This window comes from Hydra viridissima, unplaced genomic scaffold (genome assembly GCF_058129835.1).
Source record: "Hydra viridissima isolate aposymbiotic clone 2 unplaced genomic scaffold, HvirCarnegie_v1 scaffold_16, whole genome shotgun sequence".
Lineage (NCBI taxonomy): Eukaryota > Metazoa > Cnidaria > Hydrozoa > Anthoathecata > Hydridae > Hydra > Hydra viridissima.
In genome coordinates, this window is record NW_028324315.1 from 458680 (window position 1) to 482958 (window position 24279).

General features: G+C 30.6%; 3 protein-coding genes and 3 pseudogenes across 4 annotated transcripts in view; 4 read left to right on the forward strand and 2 right to left on the reverse strand.

Annotated features, from left to right (window-relative positions):
* Positions 1–605: 605 nt before the first annotated feature.
* LOC149877180 (uncharacterized) lies at positions 606–2025 on the forward strand (annotated as a pseudogene).
* A 236-nt stretch (positions 2026–2261) lies between these two features.
* On the forward strand, positions 2262–4703 carry LOC149877181 (uncharacterized). Its single transcript, XM_090074277.1, has one exon. It carries the CDS (start codon positions 2472–2474, stop codon positions 4701–4703), a length of 2232 nt encoding a protein of 743 aa, XP_089930403.1. The 5' UTR covers positions 2262–2471.
* A 981-nt stretch (positions 4704–5684) lies between these two features.
* LOC145194453 (uncharacterized) lies at positions 5685–8019 on the forward strand. Its single transcript, XM_090074218.1, has 5 exons — positions 5685–5929; positions 6200–6438; positions 6668–6827; positions 7017–7139; positions 7685–8019. The coding sequence occupies exons 1-5, from the start codon at positions 5698–5700 to the stop codon at positions 7714–7716; spliced, it is 786 nt and encodes a 261-aa protein (XP_089930344.1). The 5' UTR covers positions 5685–5697; the 3' UTR covers positions 7717–8019.
* Positions 8020–12324: 4305 nt separating this feature from the next.
* LOC149877182 (uncharacterized) lies at positions 12325–15916 on the reverse strand (annotated as a pseudogene).
* LOC149877183 (uncharacterized) overlaps positions 14953–24279 on the forward strand; it is a 288845-nt gene continuing 279518 nt past the window's right edge. Inside the window, exon 1 of the mRNA XM_090074019.1 lies at positions 14953–15025. The gene's annotated coding sequence lies outside the window, so the exon portion shown is untranslated. The remainder of the gene's footprint in view (positions 15026–24279) is intronic.
* Positions 15806–18138, reverse strand: LOC145191454 (uncharacterized; annotated as a pseudogene). The gene is made up of 3 exons (XR_016448017.1): positions 17919–18138; positions 17115–17842; positions 15806–17033 (listed from the first exon to the last, which is right to left on the reverse strand). The product of XR_016448017.1 is annotated as an uncharacterized LOC145191454 (transcript).

The following is a 24279-nucleotide window of genomic DNA, read 5'->3' on the forward strand; positions in this document are numbered from 1 at the left end:
TGTAGCTGAAATGAAAATAATGGCCATATTTATGTTATATTAGTTTATAGTGGTTGCAATAATAATGTTAAAATTATTTTTTTGTAGTTGATATGAAGATAAGTGATGTCCATAAACGTATACGCCATGACCAACTAAAGCCTAGTGATGAATCATTTTCTTTGTCTGTAGAAGCTATTCTAGTCTCTATGAGTTTGGGTTTTACTGGATGTGCTGCGTTTTTAAAAGTATATCAAAAGAAATGGAAGAATGCAAACCGGGGAAATATAAAGTTTGAGAGTAAAAATAAAAATTGGTTCGCTCAGAACTTTAAATCTACATACAGTAATAATATATCTGAGTCTGATAATTCTAGTCAATCACATAATATTGGTGGAAGACCAAGTTACTCCTTTGAAGATGCATCTGACAAAACCAAAAGATGAAGACTCAATGATGTTATAAATAATTTTACTACTGATGAGTTGCTCCACTCAGCAAGGCTTAAATTAAGAAATAAGTTCAATTATGAGGCTGCCAAGCAAGTTGCTGAGATATCAGAACCTTCTTGTCAGTTTAAAAAGTATACACCTAATGAAGGTCTGGCATTAATTATAGATGATGGCATGTCAAAATCAACCTACCAACTTATCAGAAATGGAGCTGAAGAACTTGATTGCCATATATATCCTTCATACAACAACATAAGATTGTCTAAAGCTAACTGCTATCCAGAGAACATCTTTGTTGATGATTATTCAGCACAAGTACCACTACAAGAATTACTAAAACACACAGTAAAAAGACTCTGCGAGGTGCAAGCTCCTGTGATCAGCACAATGCTGGATGGTTTGACCCGGTTGACTTTGCGTTGCAAGGCCGGGTTTGATGGGGCTACTGGGCAAAGCGTGTACAAGCAAGTGACTAGTGAGGAAGCTGGAGATCGTAACTTAAAAAAAGGAGAATCTCTGTTCATTACCTGCTTAGCACCACTAGAAATCAGTGGGTTCTGCAATATCAAAGAAGTACTAGTATTTCGTAATGACAAGCCATCATCTACTGCTTATTGTCGTCCAATAAGATTTTCTTTTCAAAAAGAAAGCAAAGCTGTTGTCCTAGAAGAAGCAAAATATTTAGAATCTGAAATAGAAAAATGTGGTATTTTTAATGTTACTTTTAGTGGAAAAGAACTGGTTGTCAAAAGTATTATTGAACTGACCATGATTGATGGCAAAATTCAAACTATTCTGTCTGATGTGACTAATTCAACTCAATGTTGCTCTGTGTGTGGTGTGTCTCCAAATAACATGAATAACTTGAGAAATGGTGCTGAAATTGGACAATGCTAGTAATTTAGAACCGAAATATGGTCTTTCTAGCCTGCATTCCTGGATTAGGTTTTTTGAAATGGTATTACATATTGGATACAAGCTTGAAACTCAAAAGTGGCAGTCTAGAGCTATTGAAGATAAGGAAAATGTTAAGCAAGTGAAGAAACGTATCCAGACAAAATTTATGAACCAAATGGGGCTGGTTGTGGATTTCCCAAAAAGTGGAGGGTCTGGTAAGTGAAATTACATAAATACTTGTATATAAATCATCAGGTTAACTATCACATATGTGCAATTTGTAGGTACCAGTAATGATGGAAACACCGCCCGACGAGCCTTTGCAGACTATCAATCAACTGCCAAAATTTTGAAAGTAGATGAAACTCTATTATTTTATTTTTACAATATTCTAGTCACTTTATCATCTGGATTTGAAATTGATACTGTCAAGTTTAAAGAGTTTTGTATTACTGCTCTTAAACTTTACATATCTAAGTATTCCTGGTATTACATGTCACAATCAGTACACAAAATTTTAGTTCATGGCCATGCCATCATTGCTAGACAGTACTTGCCAGTTGAACTGATGTCAGAGGAGGCACAAGAGGCCCGCAACAAGGATTTTAAAAAGTTTAGGGAAGATTTCAGTAGAAAGACTTCTAGAATAGACACAAATCGCGACCTGGTTAACAGACTACTTGTATCTACCCAGTAAACCCCGTACAATGGCCCTTTATTGGGCCAACAATTTTTTTGAACATATATAATGGGCCATCATTTGCCATCATTTCGCCACATTTGCCGTGGCTTTGCGTTTGTCGGCTTCCATTAGCAGCTGAAATAGAAGCCTCAATACCGGCCGACTAATTTGGGAATTTATTGGGCCAAGATTGGCTAATAATTATAAACCAATAGATGCGAAAAAGTTAGATTTTTTAATATGGCGCACATTTTCACTTAACACAGTCATCTTGGACTAGTTTTATTGAAAACAAGTTATTATTATTATTATAGAACGGTATTTAGTTTAAAAGTCATATTCAATTTCAAAGTATACGTTTCTGATTTGTACACATATTTTTTCTTTATAGTTTTATTTTATTAACATTTAAGCTTTCATAAAATTTATATAACTTATATAATAAGGGATTTCAACAAATCATGGATACTGAGCCATCTTATTGGTCAAAGAGAAGAAAAGTAATTAAATCTGTCAACAAAATTATGTCCGATGTTGATACAGAATTTTCTTACTCTAACAATAATACAGCTTTAAAAAAAGATAGTGTTATATCTCATGCCTGCTATTCTTTTAATGACATAGTGGGGCAAAAAGATGACCATGTTGTTTGTAATCAACGTTTATTAGATCGCTTTTCTCCAATGCTTGATAACTCCAAATTTAATAACGATTCTGAGTTAAATATGCCCGATTTAGTTTCAATAGATGGAGAAAAGTTGAATGAAGATAGTAATTATGATGAATTTGTAACAAATAATTGGGAAATGTTTATGAAACAGGATACAATTGAATCCATTGATGTAGAGTCATTGTCGGGTGATAGCAGTGATGAAAGTGATATCAGTGAGGATATTGAACCTGATTCTGAAAACAAAGAAAAAGAGCTATCATTTGATTTGGGAATGTGGGCAGCATCATTTTCTATTACTATGGTTGCAGTATCTTCACTTTTGGATATACTTAGAGTGTTGCACCCATCACTTCCAAAAGATCTGCGAACATTACTAAAAACACCTAGAACAAGCACTGTCAAAACAATTGAAGGGGGCTCCTATTTTCACTTTGGTATTGTTAAATCATTGCAACACATAAATCTTTTGCCACATTTTTTTACAAGCTCTGAAACTCTATCAATTTCTCTACAAATTAATATTGATGGATTACCCTTACAGAAGTCAAGTACTCAGCAATTTTGGCCAATTCTAGGAAGAGTGTCGATTCCATTTTCAATTATTCTTTTTTTGATTGGCTTGTTTTGCGGTCAAAGTAAACCAGTTAACTTGAATGAGTATTTAAAAGATTTCATTGAAGAAATGTTAGAATTGGAAAAAGGTCCTGTTAAAATTGATGTAGATGGTAAAAAATACTCTGTTAACATTGGTATATCCTGCTTTGTATGTGAGACTCCTGCAAGGGCATATATAAAACAAAGTAAAGGGCATACTGGATATTACAGTTGTGATAAGTGTATCCAAAAAGGGGAATGGCACAGTAAGGTTACATTTCTTAAAACTGATGCTTCGCTTAGAACTGACCATTCTTTTAGTGATATGATAGATGCTAATCATCACATTGGAGATACTCCACTTAAAAAATTGTCTATTGGAATGGTAACTCAGTTTCCACTTGATTTTATGCACTTAGTGTGCCTTGGAGTAATGAAAAGGATTTTGATGTTTTTAATAAAAAGCCCTGTTAGCGATGGAATAAGATTAGGAATGGCATCTGTTAATGGCATTTCAGAGAGATTAGTAGAATTCAAAAGTTTTATTCCTTGTGAGTTTTCTAGACAATGTCGGCCTTTAAGTGACATAGAGCGTTGGAAAGCAGTGGAATTCAGTCAGTTTTTATTATACAGTGGTATTGTTGCACTAAAAGGAAGTCTTTCGAAATCTGTATATAACAATTTTCTTTTGTTTTTTGTTGGCATACACTGTTTAGCCAGTTCAGATCCTAATCAAAGTCATGCTGATTATGCAGAATCTAGCTTAAAAGCCTTTGTAAAAAATGCCATTAAAATATATGGCAGAGGTTTCATTAGCTACAATGTACACAGCTTAATACACATTGCAAGTGATGTTAAAAGATTTGGATCTGTTTATAACTACTCTGCATTTCCGTTTGAAAATTTTCTAGGGCATTTAAAGCGTTTAATACGTAAACCTCATTTACCACTTCAACAGGTTATCCGGCGTATATCTGAAAGAAATGGATCAATTATAAGAAACTCTTATAAATGTATGAAGGTAGGCATTCCCAGGAAGCTGCATGAATATGGTCCTATTGTTTTTAGAGAACAAACAGAGTGTCTACAGTATCAAGAAATTACTTTAAATGGAATTTTTTACTCTACCTCAACAGGCAATAATTGCATTAAAATAAAAAATGACTTTTGTTTGATTTGTATCATATTAAAATTTCATAGTGATAATAAGCACTTTATTGTTTATGAAAAATTTTTAACTATTGAGCCTTTCTTTAGATATCCTGCAAATTCTTTTGAATGTTTTGATATAGTAAAGGTCTCTAAATTATCATGTCAGTGTAAATCTGCCACAACAGATGAAATACAGAAAAAATATGTTATACTACCATACAAGTCCAAATTTGTTTGTATTCCTTTATCTACGAAGCATCAAATACATAAATAATAAACTTTATTTTTTTTGGTGGTTTTATATATATTTTTTTCTGTTTTTATACAAGATATTTATATGAAAAAATAATTTTATTATTACTGGAATAAAATTTATAAATAAATTTATTTGAAAATAAATGACTTATTTCACTTGAACATAATACACGTAATGTAAAAATTTGTTCAGCAGATTTTTATAATGATCTTTTATTGATACTTTGAATGTAGAATATATTATATAAAGAATTATGTATTATGTAGAATGAAGAATGTATTAATTTTAAAATTTTTTTGCAGTTGAAAGTACTTGATAAAACAAATTGAAGTCCATTTTATCTGAAGTTGCGCTTTTCTAGTTATGAATTAAGTCAGGAAAAACAGGCGGAAAAGTAGGGGAGATCCATCATAAATTATTGGAAGACACCCTGATTAACAATCATTAAATTTATTATTTAAAATGATTTTCATGCCAATTTTTTTTATTTCAGATACTAATGTATTATTTAATTGAATTTGAGGATGAAGTTGCTGTGGTTCCTGATTGCTGGTTATTACAAGAATCAGCTACATGTTATTGGCCTCAAGGAATTGGTGCTACACAATGGTCAAAAATGAAAAAATTACCAATTCCTAATCACAAAGATTGGCCTCTTTATCCTTATATAAAAATATTGAAAATTGGAGGTATTTAATTTCTATATGTTTTTGAAAAGTTTTTATTATAAGATTGTTTTTCTGCACATTTTAATTTTCCAGATTATGAAAAGATGAAAAAGGCAGAGGCTAAATCTTTGCACTACACTGATTTTTCTTCAAGTTGTTCGGAAATAAAAAATGATTTAAAGAGGAAAAAACTGCAAACACAATGATAAAGTGCATCATATTTATTGTATATTTTTAAAATGTTAAGATTCTTAATGCAAATTAGAATTCTTAAGTTGAATATTTGTATTCGTTATTATTTACTTTACAATTTTATTAACATTTTATTTGCAATTTTAGGAGTAATGACAAAGCAATTGAGAAAAAGAAAAAAAAAAGAAAATTCAAAAATTAAGAATAAGCAAAACTCACCAATCAATTTATCAGAAAATTCTAATTATGACTCTTCGGATAGTGAACATTTAGTACCACTTCTTCCCCCACCCCCATGCAGACAGTCAACTTCCACCAACTACACAGATCGAATTGATAAACCCTCGCTAGCTAGTCCTAGCACAAACATAGCATCTTCAATTCGTAAGTTTTGCATTTTAATTATATTTTGGCATATATAGGTTGTTCAATTATATGTACAAAAGGTGTTTTTTTTATAATAGACTGCTTTTGAATTTAATTCTATTTATCTTTCTATTACTCTAGTTGCAAAGTCTTTCAACTTTTTATAGCCCTAACACTAAAAATTATGCAAGAATAAGGGTTTTATGACTTTCATAATTTCTAGAGTCATTTTTGAGACTCAATATACCGTAAAATTTCCTATAAATATAATTTATTGTTTTTGGATAGTTCCTGATTTAGTAAAACAAGCAGTGGCTGATGCTGTCCGACCATATTTTCAGAGTGTATTTAAACAGTTGGAGGAAATTAAGTTGCAGTTACGTGTACAACGCCAAAAGCAAGTTTCTCTTGGTCATAATACATGTGGAAATCTTCCAGAAAACTTTATATTTCCGTTAAAAGAAATAGATGAACTGTTAGAGTTAAATAGGATTTTTTTAGAAAATACTGAATGTCGATCTAATGCAGTAAGTCTTTTATTTTCAATATATAATATAAAAGTTAATTTTTTTTCTAAAAATTAAATTAGTTTATTTTTTCTATTTGGAATTGACTACATATATAATAACGTTTGTACTTTAGTATAAACGTTATTTTCATATGCAATAGCTAATGATAAATGTTTATTTCTTTATAGGTTATTTTTTTGTTTCTAAATGATGGAAGTGGAAATAATAAATAATTATTCCTTTATAGGTTATTTTTTTGTCTCTAATTGGAGGAAGTGGTCTTGATGACTGTTTAAGAAAAATTGCTAAGAAAATCTTGACAGCAAAACTATCAATGCTGTATAATCTTACAGGAAGAAAAGGAAAGTTAGAGTTTGGTCTAATGGGTGTGAAAAACGTAATATATGGTAGGCAAACTTATAAATAAAATTATTGTAAACAAATAGTTATATATAAGGTAACACTTAAATTCTCATGATCGTCGTCATCATCATCATAAACATCATCATCGTTGTTATCATTTTTGTATTATAATTGTTTTAAAGATCACAAAAAAATCTTTTCATCTGCTAATTATTGCACATTTTATTATGCAGATGCAGTAAGAAAAAGCTATCCAACATCAACAGCTAGTCAACTGGACAAAATACTTTCAAAATGGCTGTCAGGGTCTGTTGACAGAGATGTACTAAAAAAAGCTCGAGAAAATAGTTCAAAAAGTCAATAAAGTTTTTACTTAACTCAATTTTGCTTTTGTTTTTTTTATCTGTTTTTAATCTTATTTGTAATTTTAACATAGCTATTATGAGTACAGTTTTCATTTCTAAAAAAATGGTACAGTTAATAAATATGCGAACGTATGAATATATTAATTATAATATTTAAGTGTTTGTTTATATATTCATTAATATTAGTTATAATTAAATTATTGTTATAATTAAAGTAGCTTGATGATTTAATTTTTCATTCACTTTTATTGATTTTAGAATTATAGATCTACCTACAATTTTAATTTTATGTCTTTAAAGGCATAAATATGTCAAACACTAAATATGTTAAAATATATTTTCAAAAGCAATCTAATTTTTTTTTATATAAAATGTATTTTTTACTATTGGGAAGACTAAATCATGTAAATTTAATTAGTCTTTCATCACAACACTTGTTATTTTGGCTCTCTCTTACATACGTCATATTTAGTCCCAGTCGTGGGACTTAATATACACTATTAGCGTGTAACATATAAATATTTCTTTGTGTATAGTTCCTGAAATAGTAAAGCAATCAATGGCTTAAGCTGTTCAGTCATTTTTTCTAAAGTGTGCTCAAGCAACTGGAGGAGCTGAAAGGTGATATTAATTAGCAGTGGCAGAAAGCCCCGTTAGACAAACCATGACGGCACCTTTTTCAGAAGCCTAGACTTTTTTCTTATTTTTCCATTCCAAGTGATAAACGATCTTCTGGAATTCAACCCGATTCTTATGGAATATTATGAGCAGTGATCAAGAACAGTAAGCTATTTTTTATTAAATTGTGACTTTTATATTAGAGAGCGGACAACCGCGATTTTCGATTATCGATTAATGACCAACCAAATTAAAAAATTAATGATTAATTCGATTAAAGTTGTGTGACCGTTTTAATCAGTTTCGAGTAAACTATTAATCATTTTAATCAAATTGTCTAACAATTAGTCATTTTATTCATTTTAAATCTAGTTAGATTTTTTAAATTTCTAATACTCCTTGTTCATAAAAAACTCGATAAAATATTTTTTTTTATTTTAAGAGAAAAACATAAAATGAAAAACACAATGAAACACATTTTTGTTTTAACATTTATTGTACAAAAATCACGAACACATTAAAAGATGGCAAACAAAAAGTCTCTCAATTAGTTTAGCTATTTTCGTTGGTTTGTTTAAGAGGCAAGGCTTCAGATGATTTAGAAATTTTTCCTCTTTTTTGAAGGCTGTCGTGTTGGCTGCTCTGCCAAAGCATTATCTTCAAGTTCATTTAAATCTGAGCTTCTTCCAGGATTGGTTGATCAGAATTTGTGGCAGAAGAAGGTTCAGAGTCTAAAATATCATTCAAACTCTCAGCAGGGACATCCTCAAAAGTAAACTGAACAATAATTTAATCGAGTTATTGCAGCTACCTTAATTAAAAAAATCAAATCGATTAAAAATCAAATTTCATGAATATTAATCGTTTTAATCATTTAGACGCTCTCTTGTCGCGCGATCGTTTATAGAAAACTCGCTCTAACTAACTTTTTAATCGTTTGGTTTTTTTTTTTGATTATTAATCGAAATAATCGATATTAACGAATAAAATGATCACATAGGACGGTTGGCCAGTCTCTATTTTATATCTCTATTTTAATAAATTGTGTAATAATTATTTATTATAATCTGTTATATGATTTTAGAAATAATTATTTATTTTCTTGCTAACAAGCACCTACAAAGAAAAGGCCAAGTTTTGTTAATCGGAATAACTGACTTTTCCTTTTTCAATTTAGTCAATTTTTTTTAATTTGTTGACCATTAAATTGGTTAAATATTTACTTCATATGCACGAGACTTTTCCTTGCTTTTGAGAGGGACAAATTTGGGAATAGTTATTTGGGAACCGAATATCCGAACTGAATATATCCGGATCCATAACTCAAAATTAGGATACAGTTACCCAGGTAATCGGATCCAGATCTTGTTTCCGATTATGCCATACACATCAGGTGGTTCACATTTAGTGATGGTAGATTGAAGTTTTATTTTGTTAGGTGTTTTCATTTTTTCTATATTTTGTTCATCTCTGTTTATTTTTATTATTTGTTTATGCAGGTGCAGTAAGAAAACTATCCCTAAGAGACGATTAGTCAACCGGACAAAACAATGCCAAAATGGCTGTCATGTTCAATTCACATTGATGGCCTCAAAATAATTCGCTAGGAGATGCGTAGAGGAATACCTTTAATTATTTTGTTATTTATATCAAATGTTATGAAGTGTTTTTTATAATGTGTTTATTTTCTTGTTTACATTGTTAATTTTTTTTATTGGATGCTGTTTGAGAATATTGATTGAATAAGCTTCTTTTATATGACTTATGACTGTCTTTTGAGTTTTATTTCGAACAAATCGACATTCCTTTTATTTTAAAAAGATTATTTTGAAAAGATATTTGTTAGTGTGGCAGTGATAATTGTATACAATTATAACATTTAAGACACAACATTCCATTGTCACATTGAGGCACAACAAGACCTTATAAGCTCTTGTTGCCAAAAAAAAAGGCGGTGTGAGTATATAAAGTGCCAAGAATAGCCAATATTAGGCTTGAATTGGCCAATATTGGGCTTTAATTAGCCAGTATTTGGCTTGGATTGGCCAACGTTGTGCCAGTATTAGCCTATATTTTCCCGTCCATGGTCGATGTTGGGCCATTATAAGCCAGTCAAAACCAATCATGGCCCAATATTGGAGCCATGATTCTGCCAGCCAAATGCCAATATCTTCCCAGTAATGGCCCAATTTGCACTGCCCAATATTTGCCCAATATTGGCAGCCAATATTTGCCCAATGTTGCGGCCATTATTTGCCCAATATTGGCCCAATGAATTTGTGTTATCTGGGTAGTGATCCTGTCATAACATCATTAAGAAAAGGTAAATAACAAAAATTGTAAGAGTTTTAAAAAAATCCCCAGTGAAGTTCTGGCTTTGCTGAGGGAATCAGCTCCACCTTCTTCTTATTCTTTGTAGCTAAACACAATTTGTTGTTTGATTTTTGAAAAGAAGGTTGATTTAAAAAAAAATTTTTACTAAGCCTATTAATTGTAATTTTCTTATTAAATATTAAAATATTCTTGGTAAAAGTAAATATTATTTCATATATAATGATTACTTATATATCTAAATGGGTTTGGGGAGCAATTGTGTAATAATTAGGTTTTGTCCACCATATCCTATATACCTGGCGCACTGAGCACTGGCCCGATTGTGGCGGCTACAGAGTTCTGGCCGAATGTTGTTTTGCCATAATCGTCATTATTTTGAATATTTTCTGCGTCATCCATAATGATTTTATAGACGCGAAGTAAAATGCTTACAAGATATATTTCGCAAATTTCTTGCTTTTGCTGTTTTTTTATTATGCTGTTATTACAATACGTATTGTAATAATAATAGCAAATGTACGTTTGATATTAAAAAAAATGTTGCTTTTTTGTGAAAACGTATAGTTATGTTGTAATAAGAATTGCAATTGCTACATCCTAACTCTTGCAGTAGTAAATGCTACTTTATAAAGTTTAGATGTCGTATGATGTAAATAATGCAAGTTTCACTTGTGTTAGCACATATCGTTACAGTAATTTTATATAAATTTAGCTATGTTTTTATATTTAAACAGTTTGAATAACATTCATGCAAGATTGATATAACAATAAAACAGAAATGGTCAAAGAAAAGGCTATTTAAAGGTTAGAAGATTGAGTTTTAATCACAATAACTATAAGATAATCAAGTTTTTAAATGAAAAACTTTTTTATATTATTTATATATATATATACACATATATGTGTATTTATATATATATATATATATATATATATATATATATATATATATATATATATATATATATATATATATATATATACATATATATATATATATATATATATACATATATTCACACACACAAACATATATATACACACTGCAATATATACAAACACACTGCAATATATATATGTTATATATGCAATTATATTCATAAATTTAAGTTAAAGGTTGTAATTTATAACTTTTAAGGTTGTAATTTATTGATACTTGTATTACATTCATTAAATTATTTTGTCAATGGTCACACATATATATATATATATGTGCGTGTGTGTGTGTGTTCGCAATAAAATGCACAACAACATTTTGTTAAAATAAACAGTTTCATAAATTTTTTCTTTTTTATTATGGTTTTCAGGGTCTTCATTGACATCCAAGTGATGTTTATCTGTCAGACAGATTCTTGCCAAAGTGAGTAAAGGAACACTTCATTGCACTGGTTAGTAGCAGTATGCCTAGAATTTATTCTTTCAGATATTTTAAGTAATTTTTGTAAATGTTTATCTTTATTTAACTAGAATTTTAAAAATGAAATTTCTGAGATCCTGATTTTTACAGTTGAAAAAGAGGTGCTTATTTCAGTCGAAAATTTGAAAAAAAGTTTCATTGGGTAAGAAGAAATTTTTATCTTTATTTACTATATATATATATATATATATATATATATATATATATATATATATATATATATATATATATATATATATATATATATATATGAAGACCTCAGTGGAAAAACCAGCGTTGTCACATTTTTCTTATTTTGAGATAATCAATTTTTAAAGTTCAAAACGTTCTTTAAAATTTAATTTATACACTGCTCTTTAGTTTTATGTATATATATATAGATTAACTACATTTATATCAGATTATTTATTAAAAAAAAAAAAAATATATATATATTTTTTCAATGTTTTTTTCGGAAACTAAAGTTCATTATCAATAAATGGACATCACCGACTTTTTCCTTGGAATTTTTAAGTGGCGTAATTACTATTTTTAGCCCTTCTTTTTTTGTTTAAAAACAAAACAATATCTTAAAAATGGGCTCTTAATGATGTAAGGGGCCTCAAAAGACAGTTGACCCTGCTGTTTCTTTAGCTAATTTTTTTTTGTTATCCTGCTGAAACGTTTATTGGAAGTTATTACATTTTGTTAACATCTATTGTGGGGCGATAAATTTTTTTTATCTAATAAAGTCAAACTAATTAAAACATAAATTTTAACACAAATTAATGAGAAACATTACTATATATGAAATTAATGAGACCAACATGAAATTAATGAGAAACATAACCATAATTAAAATATATTTTTCTAATCAGTATCTGAATCTTCTGATGCCGAATCTTGTGTTTCTGTGTTTGAAGTAACAAGATTATCAAAAAAACTGTGATTATCAGGTTTACATAGACGCTTCAGAACTTATAAGTCGTTATACTTGGCAGTACTTATTGGTAGAACTGAGGAATACATATTAAACTGATTGAGTGCAGTTTCTGTTTGATTATTTCGTCTACGTTTTACCAAAGTAGTATTTTCAATATTGCCATTCTAGTTGTTACGAAAGAGAAGCAGTGTAGGGTGTATATCTTGAATGACAAGTTCTCTGACTGGTCGAGTTTTTATTGGACATGCGCACTTATAATATTGTTTCAAGTAATCAGAAAATCTGAAAAAATTTACATTGAAAAAATTTACAACATTAAAAGGTGAAGGTTTTTTTCTGCAATTCTTAAGAATCTGACGCCAATCCTCAGGAATTTCAACATTAGCCTTTATATTAACATTTGCCATGTCACGATCGCATTCCATATAGGAATGACCTCGTATAGGAAATGACACTTTAATACATTTAAAACGTTTTTGAAAGTGAACCATCCAATGCAAAAAACGAAACACAGTTGAATTTTTGTTTTGTCCTGCACATCCATCGCAAAAAAAATGTAATTCAAGGACTGTGTCAGAAAGATGATTAATGATAAAATGATAAGGCATAGAGCAAACATCATCAGCTCCCTTTTTTCCTGTTGTTTCATCGTATGTATAAAGAAATACTTCATCACTGGATAGGATGTGTATATTAAATGAAAAAAATTTAAGCTGTCTTCGGTAATACACATCGTTAGTTGATTTATTAGGCAAGGGTAAATTTTTCTGAAAATCAAAAGCAATAGCTTCAAACGTGTCTGAGTTTTTCGCTCGTTTTTTTGCATCTGACTTTCTGTTATAAAATACAGCAGCTTTTTTTGTGTGAAAATCATGCTCTGTTTCAAGATCTTTTTTTTTTTTATTAAGTTTGATAATATCTTCACCAACTGCATTTAAAAGCTCTAGGTCAGTGTGTTTTATATTTACAATGACCTCATCACAAGCTAAACAAGTGTTTTTTCGTGGAAAGCCAAACCCAATATTAAATTTATTGTTAAAAACTACTCTGTATGTTTCGTATCCTAATTTAACAGTTGGGTAAGCATGTTTGAATAGTTCAAACATTTTAGAGACATTTAGATCTTCAGATAAGTAAATTTTTTTGTTTTTCCAATAGCATAATGAGATGACCTTCCTCTGAAAGAAGATATATAATTTTGGATAGCTTCTCTGTCACTTTCGGTTATTTTGTGTGGCCGATTTTTATGTTTGCCTCTACCATCGATTGGAGGGCGACCTAAAAGAACAAAATGACATAATATTCATATACACAAATATATATATATATATATATATATATATATATATATATATATATATATATATATATATATATAATAGTTTAATTCATAGCTTAAAGTTTTATAAACAACTTCTTTAACTATTACTAACCAGTTGTAGCGACTGATTTCCTTATTGATTCGATCCTAGCTTTTGTAATTCCGAAAAAAGACATCATAGCTTTAATGCAGATTGGAACTTCGATAGCTGATTGTGCTCTTTGCACCCTTACACAATAAGAATATGAAAAATTGTGTAAGTTTTGTCTGCATTCTGTCGTGGTCTACTTCTGTTAATGTTTTGGATTTTTATTAGTGTGGATAAGTACGCGTCCTGACTATTTTTAGATGAATATTCATTAAAGTACTTAATTAGTTCGTTCCTTTCCTCACTACTAATATTTTAACGTGGTTTTCCTCACTACTAAAATTTTTAACGTGGTTTCGTTTACGAAACCACGTTATTCCTTAATACTTGAGGTATTAAGGAATAACGTGGTTTCGTAAACGATAAAAACTTCGGACAACGCAGGTTATTTCAAATGTAACCCTTGACATCACCGATTGTTCCATTTGGTCATGTTTAATTTTATCCTCTTTTTTAATGAGTGGACTACCCAGACAGCCTACGACACTGGGCCAGAATTCCGGCGAATCATCGCACGCCGTGACGACAAGATTAGTAACAGGCCAGTACTGGCCCGAGTCTGGCATGCTTCTGGCGAGCAGTCGTACGCAATTGCGATGGCATTTGATATTGGGCCAACAATGGCCCGATTGTGGCGACTACAGAGTTTTGGCCGAATGTCGTTTTGCCATAATCGTCATTATTTTGAATATTTTCTGCGTCATCCATTATGATTTTATAGACGCGAAGACAAATGCTTACAAGATATATTTTGCAAATTTCTTGCTTTTGCTGTTGTTTTTTTATTATGTTATTATTACAAAACGTATTGTAATAATAATAGCAAATGTACGTTTGCAATTAAAAAAATGTTGCTTTTTTTTTAAAACGTATAATTATGTTGTAATTAGAATTGCAATTGCTACATCCTAACTCTTGCAGTAGTTAATACTACTGTAAAATGTTTAGATGTCGTATGATGTAAATAATGTAAATTTCACTTATGTTAGCACACATCATTACAGTTATTTTGTATAAAGGTTTGCTATGTTTTTATATTAAACCGTTTGAATAATATTCATGCAAGATATTGATTTAACAATAAAACAGAAATGGTTAAAGAAAAGGCTATTTAAAGGTTAGAAGATAAGGTTTTAATCACAATAACTGTAAGATAATGTTTTTTAATTAACACCTTTTTTATATTATTTATATATATGTTTGTGTGTGTGAATATATATATATATATATATATATATATATATATATATATATATATATATATATATATATATATATATATATATATATATATATATATATATATATATATATATATATATATATATATATATATATATATATATATATATATATATATATATATATATATATATATATATATATATATATATATTAGGGTGTCCCAAAAACTTTTTTTTTTTGGAAAAAAGATATGTGCGCTATTTAGAACTTGGTTACTAGGTATATTATGACCAATTATATCAGAATTTTTAAATATAAACCGTTATAAGTGCTTGGTGTAAAACTTCAAATTTTTGATTTTTTTTTATTTTTTGCTATTTTTACAGTAAATATGAGAAAAAAAATTATGTTAAGCATTTATCATATTAAAAATTATGTGAAATATATGTTGCATGTGTTGAAGAATTGTGGAAAGAAATGTTGAACAAATATCACAAGCACTTCAAATCTGATTTAGCTGGGTTTTAGTCAGATTTTTATTCAACGTTTTTCTGTGGTTTTTTGCAACCAACAAAACCTTCTGCTTCATATCTTCATTTCGGTATGACATAATAAAGTCTTGGATCAGTTTTATATTTCTTTCTGCACAATCATTGGTGACTACCATATTTTTAACAAAAAACTTAAAGTTGTCTAAAACAGTCAAGTCCCCTTGTGCAGCTAACTTAACCTGGTCATGGGTAACCTTGGCTAGGCAAAACAAAATCCAGCTCTGATCACCAACTAAATTTGATAGTGTTGTAGACGATGTGATTACAGGCATTTTAGGTTTACCCTTCATGAATTCTTCAGGAACAGGAAACTGTAACAGGTTTTGGAGTATATTCTTCTTCTCATCTTTTTCAACATCATCATCAACTAAAGCCATTACAACAAGCTGCTGACTTAAATACTAGGTATGATTTTGCATGCTTTTCAGTATCGATTGAGAAAACTCGGGATATTCCTTACTTAAATCAAACACATCTTTGAATGCTGCTAAATCATTAACTGGTGCTTTAATACTAAGAGAGCTTTTGAAAAACCAAGGACAGTATGTTAAAGATATAAATAAAGAAGCTGTTTTAACCATCTTCTTCTCCTTTTCATTCATGATAATTGAGATGTTCTTTGTCATTTCTAATGTAAGCAAATAAATTGCATCAGCCATAAACCTTGCTGCATGGCAAGCTCCTGGCTGATGAAATTTTATAGCAGGAACATGACCACCAAGGTAGTAAACATATAACTGACAAAGATTTTTGTAGTCTCCTCTTTTGAAAATATTTTCATGAAGTGCAGTTTCCCCAAACTTTAATGTTGCCTTGGCTATATTATGGACAGGTGATCCAATCTCTAAAGAAGTCCAGTTAAACTAAACCAGATTGTCTGATGATGTGTCTACCTTGTCAACAATTGTTGACCAAGCCTTCTGTAAGCGCACATAAATTTCTCTTCTCGGAGACTTATTCTCGGCGCCAGTCAGAGCAATCATAAAATGTTTAATATGTACTTCAATAATATGGTGACGACACATGCACCAGACAAGACTTGTATTAAGGATAGTTGATAGGATTGTAACTGCTCCCGCAAATTTTCCAGTGTTGGATGCAGTTGTGTTGCAGCAAACACCAATGATATTGTCGACAATATCATAGTATTCCAAGAGATTGAGGATTAAATTTGCCTGCTCGGATCCAGTTGAATTTTTTGCCTGCACTATGCCAAGCAAAAATCATCTCTACATTCCAAATCTGGGCTAGTTACACTAACTGCAATTCTCTCACAATTAACTGTCAGATCATTCTCTTCTTCCAGCTGTCTAACAAGTTTTCCATCAAAATGGACTATGAGTTTTTTTCCTTTTAAAACATCAACAAGATCCTGTCGTAGTGTTTCTCCTAAATCAATTAAATTATACATTTAAAACAATAGAGATAATTAAAAAAATAAACTTAATCGCTTAGGTGAATAATATTTACCAAGATTTTCAATAATTCTGTATCTTTTTCTGTGTATAGTAGATCTTGATAAATTAATCTCATGCAAGTCAACACCTGCTTTATTGCAGATAGCAGAAATCATAGCAGTCTGGGGCCTAACACCGATTCTATACCGAACGCTAACACCAGAAGTAGCTTCAATTAGTTCATCTGGAGTTAACTCTAAAATTATTTTCGATTTTTTTGATTTGGATACATCATATTCAGAATCATCACTTTCTTCACATAAAATGAAACTTTCAAATGGGCTAACATCATCTTCAAATTCAATTTGTCCATCCAAAGTTTTGTCAGTGCTTTTCTCGTCTGTTGATTTCTGCAAGCTGTCAAATGTTTGCAAAGTCCTTTTTTCTTTTTGAGCCTTTGTTTTTTTCTGATCATTCAATTGCCTAACTCTTTCGTATCTCTGCTTTCTTCGCAGAGCCTTAATTTCAAATTCTTCATCATGCTGTGCAGTCATGGTCATATTCCTTTTAGATCTCTGGTCTTCGTAGAAGGCTACATCTTCTTTCTTTGCATCTTCGGTTCTTCTCTGATCTTTCATTATCATGTCAATTATTGTAGGAACAGATATATCGAACAAGGTATTAACCTCCACCTGGAAATCTACTTGCTTTTGAGTCCAGATCCCTTTACTTGAACTCCAGTTTAGTTTACTCCATCCTTTCATTTTGTTATATTTCTCTGTGAGTTTTAGAATCCTTTCACTGAAAAATATTACAGAGCTGAAGTTACTAAAAAACAAGATAAGCCTATAATAATTTTTTTGTTTGTAAAACTTACCTAACAGATCTTCCACTAATAATGTTGCACGTAAAACCAGCTTTTATCCAGATGTCAGTGACAGCTGAAGTTACGCATCTATTGATTGATCTTTCGCATGCTCTATACTGGCAAACTAGACTTCTGGTTCCTGTTTTTGTTGGACAAGCAATAATTTCTTTGCTGGACTGAAATCTGCTGCTCCTATATAAAAGAGAATTAACTGAAATATATAATTATATTCATGAACTGTAGGTTAAGTAAATAAATTAGAAAAAAACTAAATATTAAGATTACCTAGAAGATTTTAAAAAATGAAAGTATTGAAGGATATTTCTGACACTGGGCAGCTGGTTGACTGGAAGCTCATTTATGGGATATTTTAACAGATATAGAGATCGTCTTAAACTGCTTTGAACAGTGTACTTTTCTTTTTCCCCTGGTCCTTTTTTGCTGGATTTTTTTACTGTACAACCCATTTTTAGCAATATATTTATTTATGAAACTAAAAACTTTGAAACAGTTTTAAATCACATGTATATTAAAGTAATCAAAATTTTATAAATAAAAAATTGCAATGATCAATAAAATACCAATAATCAAGAAAAATGTTAAATATACAATTAAATAAAAGTAAAAGTTGACTACTTTAAAAAATTATATTTAAAAAACCCTACTTTTGAATAAATTTCATCTTTTTTATATCACATGTACAATTAAAATAATAAAAACTTAAAAAACATCACAAAAATTGACATTTTTTAAAAATTTCAAATTTTACACCAAGCTCTAACACTTGTCTCAGATCAATATTTTTTATATATTTTGTCTTTTTACATATAAAAGCCAAGTTTTTGATAGCACACAAAATAAAATTTTTTTTTTGGGACACCCTAATATATATATATATATATATATATATATATATATATATATATATATATATATATATATATATATATATATATATGTATATATATATATATATATATATATAAAGATGATAACAAAATAATATCATAACAACAACAAAGAAAAGATAATAACAATATATATTGTTATTATGTTTTTTTTTGTTGTTGTTTTTGCTGATATTAATTTATCTTTGTTTTTATTATTGTATGTTCCTTTATTATTACTTGTCATTAAAATAATCTTATTTAATTTAAATTAGTTTTAAACTCATTTTAAGTGATCTTGGTTGTAATCTATTGTCATTTACATTATAATCATGAAATGACTTTGTCAATTGTCACTTTTCTCATTTTAGCAATTCAATATAAGAGTGAACCATCCATATTAAATCTTTATATATTTTTCTATCTTAATTTTGGGATAATGTATTGTTCCTGTTACATATATAGTTAGAGTTATTTTAAAAAGCTTGCAACAAATATTTAATGAAGATATCAGTTGTGAAATATTTAATCTACAAAACTCATTTGGTGAGATAACTGTTACCCCCTCATACATATCTACAAAAGGCAACTTTCCTGCTATAAGTGAAAAAGTTGTAGATAATAATGATTCAGTTTTTGGAACTGTTGTTAATATATTTTCAGATAACAATGTTAATGTTGAAACTAAACTTGGTCATATTTAAATTTTAGTAATGGTAATGATGAAACATTCTCATTAGATTTGACTACCCTATTAGCTGATTGGGCTGTTCAGTTTACTGTTAATCTGACTGCTTTGTCATCTTTACTGTGTATTCTCTGTCTGTTTCATCCTGATTTGTCTATTTAAAAAACTCAACACAATGTTATAGTTGCATATCGAGCAGGTGGTGATTATTTTTATTTTGGTTCAGCAATTAGTTTAACAAATATTAAATCATGTTTATGATAAAATTGCAAAATTTTTAGCTCCTTATGGGCAGTTGAATATCGATGGTTTACCTTTGTTTAAAAGTAGCAAAACATCATTTTGGCCAGTTTTGTGTCTTTTGCAAGGTTTTAATTTTAAAAAACCTGTGTGATTCCAGTCTGTTAAGAATCACATTTAGTATCACACTTAGATAAAGTTAAACACATTGCAATTTTAGATGACAGAATTCTCAAAAGTGTATTCAACAAGTTGATGATGGTTTTGTTGTTTCACCCTTACTTCACTTGTTATAATTTAATTTGTTGAAATCTGTACTAAGTCTATTTTCTTACATTATTACTGACAAAATTAATATGCTTATTTCATACATAGTTTTATATGAGGTAGTAATTGAAATATTTAACTTATTTAGGTTAATTTTACTTGTGTCTTAAGTAAATTTCTTTCTTATAATAACAATTTTATAACAACATTGTCTATATTTATGCATTCAATAGCTGCTGATTGGAGAAATTACATTTGGTAAATGTAATTGGCATAGAAATGATTCCCATAAATGTTTAATAAATTGTTTTCGATTTCGTATTTTACTTGCATTAGATTTTTGAGTTACTTTGGTATTTTTAGTATATATATGTACACTACAATGTAGTCATGAATTTAAGTTAAAGATTGTAATTTATAACTTTTAAGGTTGTAATTTATTGATACTTGTATTATATTCATTAAATTATTTTGTCAATGGTCACTCTCCTCATTTTTTGAATGCACTATAACTATATGTGTATATATATGTATGTATATGCAATAAAATGCACATTAACCTATTGTTAAAATAAACAGCTTCATTAATTTTTTCTTTTTAATTTTAGTTTTCAGGGTCTTCATTGACATTCAATCGATGTTCATCTGTCAGACGGATTCTTACATAAAGTGAGTGAAGGAACACTTCATTGCACTGGTTAGTAGTAATATGCTTAGAACTTATACTTTCAGTTATTTTAAGTTATTTTTGTAAATGTTCATTTTTATTTTACTAGAATTTTAAGAATGAAATTTCTAAGAGATCCTGATTTTTACAGCTGTTAAAAAAGAGCTGGTTATTTCAGTGGAAAACTTGAAGAAGAAAAAGATTTTATTGGGTAAGAAGAAATCTTTATTTTTATTTAATATATATTTCTTTGTATGTGTTCAATTGTTATATTTATAATTTTGTCAAGTTAAAGTTTGTATTTAGGTGCTGTAAAACTAAATCATTTAAACTCGAGAGCATCAAGCGAAGAGTTTGAGCGTTGGCTGAAGAGTATTTTCAGCTTTAAGGAGATCGAAATGGTGGACGAAAGGCTTGAGAAGTACGAAAAAACTCGTTGGATAAATAGCACTATTTCAAACTATCAATAATATCTGTACCATTAAAAATTATTTTTGTCAATTTGAACTGGAATAAATATCAAAAAATATTTACTTTTGTTTTTGTTTTTTGTGCGATATCACATTAGAAATGGCTAATAATAGGGCGTTAGTGATTGTATATTGGTTAAAAGTAACGGGTCAGTGCTGGCATACGATCACGGACGAATGCTGGAAAATGATCCCGGGCCAGTGCTGGCTAGCGATGCTGGGCCATTGGCCGTTTTGACATTGGGCTGTGATCAATTGCCGGCATCGCGCCGCTGTCGCAAGCGGAACTGGGTCAGCATTGGGCCTCTAACGGGAGGCTGTCTGGGTAGTTTTTTCACTTGGTAATTAAATTGAAAGATGAAATAAGATATCCCAGACAGCCTTCCGTTGGAGGCCCAATGCTGGCCCAAATTGATCACGGCCCAATGTCAAAACGGCCAATGGCCCAGCATTGCTAGCCAGCACTGGCCCGGGATCATTTTCCAGCATTCGTCCGTGATCGTATGCCAGCACTGACCCGTTACTTTTAACCAATATACATTCACTAACGCGCTATTATTAGCCATTTCTAATGTGATATCGCACAAAAAGCAAACACAAAAGTAAATATTTTTTGGTATTTATTCCAGTTCAAATTGACAAAAATTACTTTTTAATGATACAGATATTATTGATAGTTTGAAATAGTGCTATTTATCCAACGAGTTTTTTCGTTCTTCTCAAGCCTTTCGCCCACCATTTCGATCTCCTGAAAGCTGAATATTCTCTTCAGCCAACGCTCAAACTCTTCATTTGACGCTCCCGAGTTTAAATGAATTAGTATTACAGCACCTAAATACAAACTTTAACTTGACAAAATTATAAATACTTGCAAAAAGCAACCCGTAATACGGGTTATGGTCGGTCTGTTACTTAATTTATAGTGGCTGTTTTCCATAATTTTTAGGTTGCAACACCTGAACTAATACCCTTTTAGGGTATTAGTTAAGGCACACTTGTCCAAAATTGGAAATAACTACTCCGAAGCTTCCCGAAAAAACCCTTTGGAGCGGAGTATCTACATATGTTCCTGATTAGAAAAATGAAAAAAATGAAATCCTTCATGACCGTCCGAGCGAGAAATTTCAGTTTAAAAAATAAGATTTTTGCCAAAAAAAATTTTAATTTTTTTTTCAAAATTTGATGAAAAAATCAGTTCTTAAGTATTAGTGGCACATCCCTAATAAAATATTGAACCAAATTTCGGGAAAAGGCATTTTAATGAAATATTCATGTTTTCATTCGTGGAATGCACAACTCAAAAATGCCAAACTCAGCAAAAAATCATGAAGACTGTCGGAAGTCAGTTTGTCTCCTCTGTATGAAAAAATGTTCTAGGGAGCTAACAAGTTTTCTTAAAGACCAAGTCAAGAGTCTGATTTCTCAGGATGTTGACTTTTGTGACACACGAGTCCCACTTGGAATGTGTGATTCTTGCAGACTGCTTCTGAGGAGAAAGAAAAATGGTGAGAATGTCTCTGTCCCTCCCATTTTTGATTTCTCATCTGTCATGCCTAGGCCTGAGACAAGAGGACAGCAGTGTGATTGCATCATTTGCAAAATTGGACACCTGAAAGCATTGCAAAAGCACCCATTTGAAATGCCACAACAGCCTTTACCATCCCAAGACCAAAGAAGATGTTCTGATTGCCTCTCCTTAATTGGAAGAGGAGTACCTCATCAATGCAATCAGTTCACATTCAGGCATAACATAAAGATGTTGGCATCAAAAGATTCCAAAGTCAGTGAACAGATTGCTTCAGCAGTCATTTCATCTAAAGAGGCTTCTCCTCATGGAACCCTAAGAATAGCACAAAGTGGTGGTGGGCGACCTTTGCCAATTACTCCAGGTAACAGTAACTTGCAAATCTTTTATCTGATAGTAATTAAAACTTTGTCATTGTCTTTGTCTTTTACAAAAGAAAAAACCTTTAACAAATAAAATTTGCAGTTCAAATCTAAACTTTACTTTCCATAAAGAAAACTTGGTTGTTTATGTGAAAAATTTGCTCCTACTCATAGCAATGTTTTTAATACAGGTGCAGCAAGCGCAAAAAGACTCTTTGGTGATGAAGTAGTTCTAAAAGCCCAAGACCTTGCAAACATTCAGACAAACACAGGGCTGTCTAATGCAAGCGTCAAAAAATTGGCCTCAACATTGAACCATGTTGCACAAGCCAGAGTTGTTGAACCTCAATTCCGGGCAAAGTTCCATCAAATAGGTACACAACTATCTAAACATTTCACTCACACAAACATAACTGTGACACATGAAAAGTCTCAGACAAAGAAACAAATTGTGGTTCACTGCAAGAATCTCTCTGAACTTCTCAATGATGTCTTGCTCAAAAGACAAGTGTATAAAGAGCACATAGTCAAGCTTGGAATTGACGGTGGTGGTGGTTTCCTCAAGGTTAGCCTTGGGATTCAAGAAGATGAATTGATTTCTCAAGTTCAAGCTCCACCAGACAAGAAGACACTTACATCTTTTGCAGCAAAAGACAGTGGTGTGAAATCTCAACTTCTTGTTGCTGTAGCAGAGGATGTACCAGAAAACTATGAGAATTTGAGAACAATACTATCTCTCATCTTCTCTGAGCGAGTTGACTTTCTTCTTTCAAGTGACCTGAAGGTGGCAAACCTTGTGTGTGGGCTTCAGTCACATGCCAGCTCACACCCTTGCACATGGTGTGACATTGACCACAATAGGTTATCACAGAATGGTAACTTTCGAACCTTTGGATCCATCAGAAGATCTTATGCCTCATTTAAAGTAGCTGGTTTAGACATGAAAAAGGCTAAACAATTTCAGAATGTGGTGCATGAGCCCCTCTTGGATTTTTCTGACAATGCACTTGTTCTTGACATCATACCACCAATGGAGCTACATCTCCTTCTCGGTGTAGCGAACCATCTGTTCAAGGCACTAAAGGACTCCTGGCCTGAGGCTGAAGAATGGCCTAAAGCTCTTCATATCAAAGAACAGCCTTTTCACGAAGGGCAGTTTGCTGGGAATGAATGCCGCAAACTCCTCAAAAATGTTGACCTTCTTCAAAGACAAGCAGAGAATTGTTCAGCTTTTCATGTTTTTCCATTCATCGACACTTTGAGA